Here is a 7671-nt window from a genome sequence, read left to right on the forward strand (position 1 = left end):
AGCTGACATGTCTAATCATGAGCTGACATGTCTAATCAACTGCTGGCAAGAGTTGGAATCATGATAAAGGGGCCTTGGGCGCATTTTTTTCAAAAAAAATGGGCTAAAGCACATTAAAAAAATCAGGAGGGGTTGGGACACATTGAAAGTTCAAATTTGGGGCCTAGGAGCAATTTTCTCATATTTTTAACGTGTTTTTAATCACGCGTCGCTAAAAAATCTCGAACGTCCATTTTGATGACCTGAGATGCAGGGTTTAAACATGTTGAAACCGGACATCTAAATTTTCCTTTTTAAAATAACTGATTTGTCGTAAATCATACCCAAATGGTACAAAATTTTCATTTTAAAAATTCAAATCACTAGCTTTTCTATCTCTACATCTTTATATACAAAAATTTTAATCTAATATATGTTCCTTCCATTATGAAAGCCTCTTCCCTGTCTTAACTAAACCTTTATTTCCTTTTTATTAAGTTTATATATATCTACAAATCTCACATTTCTAAATATAAAGGTCGGCTAGAATACAAAATAAAAACCCTTTAACTTTAGATGATTATCAGATAACCCCATAAGTTTGAAAACATCAGAAAATTCCCCTTTAACTTTAAGATTTTTATCAGAAAATCCACTTCAACTCTGAGATTTTATCAAAAAATCCCCTAAAACAATCGCTTTGTAGGAGGTTTCCTCACAAAATCTCAAAGTTAAATGGGAATTTTTGAACTTAAGTAGGTTTTTTTTAATATTTTGAAAGTCAAGAAGGCTTATCCAATAATCGTTCAAAGTTAAGGGGGTCTTCTGATATTTAGTCCATGCATCAAAAAAATATGCTAAATAGCACTTAAAAACCCTTTAAATAGCACTTATATACCCCAAATTGTATTTGGTAGCAAAAAAATATATTCAAAAGCTTTTTAAACTTGCACTTATATACCCTCACTTTTTTGGTGGTATTTAAATACTCTAAAAGTTTTTACAACTAGCCCTTAAATACCTTAAAGCTTTTAAAACTTGCACATAAATACCCTTGGTCATGCAAACTTGAGGATATTTAAGTACAAACATTAAAAATATTAGCATAGTTAAACACCTGATTTGAAATTTTTAAGGTATTTAGGTGCAAGTTTTAATGACTTTAGGGTATATAAGTGCTACCAAAAATAACATAGGATATATAAGTGAAAGTTTAAAAAAAATTAGAATATTTTCTTGCCACCAAGTATAAGTGAGAGTATATATAGGTTGAAAGTAGATCAAACAATAGATTATATAAGTGCTATTTAGTCTAAATAAATAAATAAATAAAGTCAGTCCAAATATCATCTCTCTCTATTTCTTTAGTTCTCCTCTCTCTAGCCTCTATATATATACACCCAAAATCCTCAAACCAAATAAAATTTAATATTATTAATAATGTTAAAATAATTTATTTTGTTCAAATTATACAATTCGGGTAAAATTATAAAATTTAAATATTATTGGGGTTGTTTTATAAATTTAAATAAAACAGTTGGGGTCAAATTATAAATACATTAAAAGGTAAAAATAAAAAGTAAAAAAAAAATAGTAATGGAGTGAGAAAAAGTGCGACAAATGCCGCAGAGAATGGCATTGGATTGGAGAACCAATGCAGCGACAAATGCGTTGTTTGCGGCATTTTGCTGCTGCGTTGGAGATATTATTAGGGTAAAATATTATAAAATATTACAATAAAGTATTACAATAAAATATCATTTTATTAATTAAGATTATTATGGTAAAATAATAATATTTTATTATTTTTATTATTGATATTGCTAAAATATTAAATTTAAGAACACAACAGAAAATAAAATACTGTAAAAAATAGCGTGATGAACAGTAATAGCATGATGAACAGTGCGACGACATATTTGGCGCCGCACTGTTCATTTCCACCAAAATGGCGCGGGAAATATGGTATGGTTGGAGAAGGAATAGTCCCGTTGCACCAAAATGACGCGGGAAATACGGCATGGTCGGAGATGCCCTGAGCGAGGGTATATATATAGGTGAAAAGTAGATGAAACAATAGATTATATCTATAAGTACCATTTAGTCTAAATAAATAAATAAATTCCAAATATAATCTCTCTCTATTTCTTTAGTTCTCCTCTCTCTCCCTAGCCTCTATATATATACACCCAAAATCCTCAAAACCAAATAGATTTCTCTCCTTTTATAAGGGTCAAACAGCGGTCTCCCTTCTCCTCTCTTTCTCATCAATGGCCGCTCCAAGCCAAGCGAGCCTGCTCCTCCACAAGCAACTCAAAGGTACAGATCGATTCGATCCGATTCGATCCCTGCGATTTCTCTCAATCCAATTCTTCACCCAAAAAAAAATCTGAACTTTTTTTTTCCCGATCAGATCTTATGAAGTCGCCTGTGGATGGATTCTCTGCTGGCCTCGTCGATGACAGCAGCATCTTCGAGTGGAGCGTTACCATCATCGGCCCTCCCGATACTCTATAGTGAGCTATTCATCTTCTTTGTTGATTTGAGACCGAAGCTAGTTTGTTGGGTTTTGTTTGGAGTTGAATGCGATCTGGGGTTATTAGGGCTTGGAGTTTTGGAGATTGGGGGTGTCCTTATTAGGTCGCACTTGATGTTTAGTTGATTCTTCTTGATGATCCTAGGGTGTCGTCTTTTTGGAAAGTTTGGTTCTTTATTGAGATGCATGGTAGTTTTTAGTTAGCGAGTGATTTGTGGCCAAAGATTGAATTTTTGCCCCCTTCAAGAGAAGCTTTAAGCTCTTAATTTATTGATAACAAAGGATGAAGTATGAGGATGAAGTAGATTTATTTATTTATTATTTTTGCTTAAGGCAATTTACTTCTGCATATCCGTGGCTGATCAAGCCATAATTCCATTAAACTGCAAAGCATGAAGCCCTCCCCCTGATATCTTGTTCAGTTTCGCTCTTTTACTTTGAAAGGATTGCATTAGGCTCTTTCCGTAAATTTTTGATTCAGTCCTCTGAGATTCATCTGAAATTAAATTTCAACCTAATTAGAATGCAGAAAGATGGTATTTTTTTTCCTCTCCCTATGACAATGTTCTTGCCACTTTAACCAGTTGACGAAGTTATGTTATACTTAATTTTAATTATTTTTTATTTTTGATTGATCTCATAGAAGAGTCAACCTAGCGTCCACTTAGGATTTAACGGTTAATTAGGCCCTGGGCTTGATTTGTCCCTCAAAATCTTATTTGGTTTATTAGGTTTTCCATGAGATTAAATGTGATTAATGTGGATTTTCTGAGTAACTTAGAGTTCTGGTGATTATTCTGCATGTCTTTCTTTACCTAGTCAAATTTTATAGTTGACGGCATTTGCTTTTAAGGGTTTTATCGAGGTTTTGCATTTTCTTAGTTATTTGTAAACACTCTTCTGGGAGTCTCTATCACATCAGTTATGTCTTTTTAATTATATCAAATAGAGGTTACAAAGGGATCCTGCTATGGTCACAGATGAGTTAAAAGAGAGGCAACACATCCTCTCATTACAATGGTTATGCCTTATGCGTCGTTTCAGTTCATATTCATAATGTGCAAGTAAATCCTTAGGATGATTTTAGGACTCAGGTCGGTCGAAGAACACCATGCATTGATGGGTGGTGAGGGCCCATATTAGGACAAATTTTCAAAACCAACATATTTGGCAACTTAATTACAAAAAACAACCTATTTGCAACTTAATTGCCAAAATTGACCCAGTTTCAGCCAGTTGGCTGAAACTGGGTCGATTTTGGCGAAATAATTTACGAAACTTCACGTAAACTTCAAGGGACTTGAAGTCCCGTGAAGTTTCGTAAATTATTTCGCCAAAATCGACTTAGTTTCAGCCAACTGGCTGAAACTGGGTCGATTTTGGCAATTAAATTTGAAATGGGTCGATTTTTGCAATTAAGTTTCTAAATGGGTTGGTTTTGAAAATTTGTCCCCCATATTAACTATCATGAGATCTTTTCTTGTAGCCAGTACAGTCATATCTTTTCTTTCTTAATTTATTATTCCATGAATTTCTCAAACGATGACGCAAGCAGACTTATTTAGTTTCTCATCCTCCTTTTTTTCCTTCAGTATCATGCTGCCATCATGTTTGGCACATCAGGTCTTTTTGCTGATACCTTCTCTTATCATACTTTTTGTTGCAGCGAGGGTGGATATTTTAATGCAATTATGAGTTTTCCATCAAACTATCCCAATAGCCCTCCTTCAGTTAGATTTACCTCGGATATGTGGCATCCAAATGGTTAGTTACATATACATTTCCGACCACTTTATTTTATGAACACTGCTTGAAGATGTACTGGTATTTCATGATGTGCAGTTTATCCTGATGGGCGTGTTTGCATCTCAATTCTTCATGCACCCGGAGATGACCCTAACGGCTATGAGCTTGCAAGTGAACGTTGGACACCCGTGCATACAGTGAGTTTTTCCTTACACCAACGACTTCAGTCCAATTACTTTCCTAAGCCCGCTTTCTCTTTTCTTTATATATCAGGATGGTTTGATACTTGATTAATATTGTAAGGAAAAAAAAAATTTTTTAGAGCATTTCACTATATTGTCTGAGTTGGGAAGGTCTCTTTAGTAGGGGCACAAAACCATATCCGTATCCACGAATAGATCCATTACCATAATGGTATTAGTTAAAATACATATATGGTTACTCAATTCTATAACTAATAGGATATTGTTACTGATATTGTTACGTTGTGAAATTTCAGGATCCGTATCCGAAATATACGGATATAAGTTGATTATACAACTGCAATTGTTTCAATTCTTTGATTGATGAATGTGAGACTAATTCTGATGACCAAGATATCCGTATCCGATTTTAGTGGATATGGATATGAATTTTCCTTATTGAGGCATATTCATACCCATATTCGTGATTGGCAAGCGGATATGGATACAGTAAGTATCATATCCCAGTCGTATCCGAACCATTTGCAGTGCTACTCTTTAGTGTAGCAAATAACTGAACAATATATGCCTGTTGAAACTCATCTGCCCTTAGCATTTTACCACATAATGCTCAGAATTAAGTAAGTTGTGCCATGATAGTAGTTGATGATTGTTGCAGTTCAGTTTTATGCATGGGTTTCTTTGAGATGCTATGCACTGTTTATCAATTTTTTCCCACCTAACTTTTATCATTTTGCTCTTTAATGTTTGCATATAGAGTGTTGGTAAGTCTTCTTTTTCATTCTCTATCTCAATATTATTTAATTAATCAAATTAAGAGTCCATAATATCTAATATTACACATGTTATGCTATTTATTTTTTAAAATATTTGCAGATGGACATTGCCTAACATTCATACTTTGGGAAACAGAGTTGATAACCCTGTTTTAAGCACCCAAAAAAAAGAAGAAAAAAAGAAAAAGCTAATTTAAACTGTCAATTTAAACATCAATTTGCTTCATCTTCTTTCTTTCTGTTGGCAGTTTCAATGGTTCTCAGTCTCACTTCACTATATAGGTTTGTCGTTTGGCTAGGACTTTCATAATGAAGTTTAGGATCCAATCTTGCAAAGTTGATGATTAAGATGAATATGGCTGTGCTGTTGTGTTGAGTTAAATTGGATGCTTTAGACAGTGGAAGGTTTTGATGGGTGAAGCGGAACTTCGAATTAGGGGTCTGTTTTATTGTCGATTGGAACGAAAGTTGAGGAATAAGCTGATAGATGTTTTAGTACTGCCTTAACGTATTATGATATACTGTTGATAGCTAATGTAGTAAATCTCCCTCGGCCATAAAGATATCCGCCAAAAGGATCTAGTTTGGTGAATGGTACGATGAGATATATCACTAGTCTATCTTCTGAATTGTTTGATAAAGAGCTGATTGTATAATACATTTCTTGGTTGAAAGAAACAAACCAAGCAAGGTATTGTTGTGGTATTATCGGTGAGAAGTTTGGTAGATGGTAAGCCTGATAAGGAGGTAATGCCCTAAAACTGTTGATATGTGAACATAGGATTGAGATAGCCTATTTGATTGATTACCTGGGCAAACTTACTTATTACAGTGAATTTCGCCTACTGAAATCTTTATGTTGGACTCTAGCATTAGAAATTGCACTTTCTATTGTACATTATCCTCTGTAGTTGGTGAAGATATTGTATGCTGTATCATTGGTTTTTACTTTGAAGAATGCACACAAGTTCTTGTAATTATAGTTGAATGGCTATATTTTTGGTCTTACGTGGGTATATAGTCTTCTCCCAGATGTTGAAAGTTCTTTCTCTTGATCTTTAATTCAAATGCCATATTTCTTTGCAAGTTAAATAACAAAATTGGTTCTACTCTGCAGGTTGAAAGCATAGTTTTGAGTATTATTTCCATGCTTTCCAGCCCCAATGATGAATCTCCAGCAAATATTGAAGCTGCTGTAAGTATAAAATATAAATTTGAACACCCATCATTTTCTTTTGGACCTGACTTCTATTTTTATGGATCTCTTGATCTTTGTTTATTTTAGCAAACCTGTGTAATTATTAAGTAAATGTACTAGCAGATCAATTAATCCAATTTATATTATCAGGCTTGAGGTAGGACAAAGAAAAATGCTAGTAATAGTATGTGGTAGTTTTCAGTAGTGGTGATGTTTTAAACCTTCATTTTCTTTCGAATGCAATTGCTTCATACGTAAAACGCACTAAAAAATGCATGCTTCTCTTGTGAAAGTACAAAAAATCTCTATGTTATCACATATTCACTCATAAGCAACACTGAGAAAAACGATGAACTTGATATTTAATTGATACTAAGATTTGTTCTTGCGTTGCAGAAAGAATGGAGAGAGAAGAGGGATGAATTCAAGAAGAAAGTGAGCCGCATTGTTAGAAAATCTCAGGAAATGTTTTGAAATAAAAATATCATCAAGGATGGAGCTCGCCCTGCGAATGAACTCAGATGCGTTGCCTCTACCTCTTAAAGCAACTACTTTATAATCAATGTATCGAAGGGATCGTTCGGCTGCTGCTGCTTCATAGTGTTGGTCATAATGTGTAACGTCTTGTTTATTCCTTTAAAAAAAAAAAAAACTTTTATCGTCTCTCAACAACTGTGCGATAATATCTCGCCTATTGAACACCAATTTGTATACTGATCAACATGAAGTCTGTTGTGCGTGCACGGGCACGCCTCGAGTTTCAGTTTCTTCCAACGAGCATCATTTTGAATATCATGCCTTTGATTCGCTTAACTACTATTCTTCCTATTAAAATTTTCCCAAGTTACGAATATTTCCAATTTCTCATGAAATTAGTCCAAAAATATATCGAATATGCACCCACAAAATTACTCAAAAAATAAACATCAAAATTAATCATGTACCCATTTCTCATGAAACTCACGTAGTTCTCCATACACTAACCACAAATTAATGAAGACAGCAGCTCTTATTCCCACCTACAAATAATAACAAAACAAATGGGGAGAAAAAAAAAAGAGACAGAGATCCGTCACTTGGAAGAGCTAGGGGCTTGGTTCCTTAACATGACTCCCAAGCCTGACGACAATCCCATCAATATCCCGCACGTACCCCACCTTCTGCCCCCACTCCTTGTCCTCCGGCGGGCTCACCGGCACCGCCCCGTTCCCCACCGCCCTCCTGTACGCCGCG

General features: G+C 34.6%; 2 protein-coding genes across 2 annotated transcripts in view; one reads left to right on the forward strand and one right to left on the reverse strand.

Annotated features, from left to right (window-relative positions):
- Positions 2163–7230, forward strand: LOC109849614 (ubiquitin-conjugating enzyme E2 7-like). The gene is made up of 6 exons (XM_020419472.1): positions 2163–2298; positions 2393–2495; positions 4182–4279; positions 4358–4458; positions 6358–6435; positions 6835–7230. The coding sequence occupies exons 1-6, from the start codon at positions 2250–2252 to the stop codon at positions 6910–6912; spliced, it is 507 nt and encodes a 168-aa protein (XP_020275061.1). The 5' UTR covers positions 2163–2249; the 3' UTR covers positions 6913–7230.
- Positions 7319–7671, reverse strand: part of LOC109849615 — a 1082-nt gene continuing 729 nt past the window's right edge. The window contains 1 exon segment of the mRNA XM_020419473.1: positions 7319–7671. This exon segment is cut by the window's right edge and continues 9 nt beyond it. Within this exon segment, the coding sequence (XP_020275062.1) occupies positions 7524–7671 (148 nt within the window). The 3' untranslated portion in view covers positions 7319–7523.

This window comes from Asparagus officinalis, chromosome 7 (genome assembly GCF_001876935.1).
Source record: "Asparagus officinalis chromosome 7, Aspof.V1, whole genome shotgun sequence".
Taxonomy (NCBI): Eukaryota; Viridiplantae; Streptophyta; class Magnoliopsida; order Asparagales; family Asparagaceae; genus Asparagus; species Asparagus officinalis.

Coding starts and splice junctions, on each gene's coding strand:
- LOC109849614 (XM_020419472.1), top strand. CDS start 2,250: ATGGCCGCTCCAAGCCAAGCGAGCCTGCTCCTCCACAAGCAACTCAAA. Junction 4,280..4,357: donor GGATATGTGGCATCCAAATG/GTTAGTTACATA, acceptor CATGATGTGCAG/TTTATCCTGATGGGCGTGTT. Junction 6,436..6,834: donor CAGCAAATATTGAAGCTGCT/GTAAGTATAAAA, acceptor CTTGCGTTGCAG/AAAGAATGGAGAGAGAAGAG.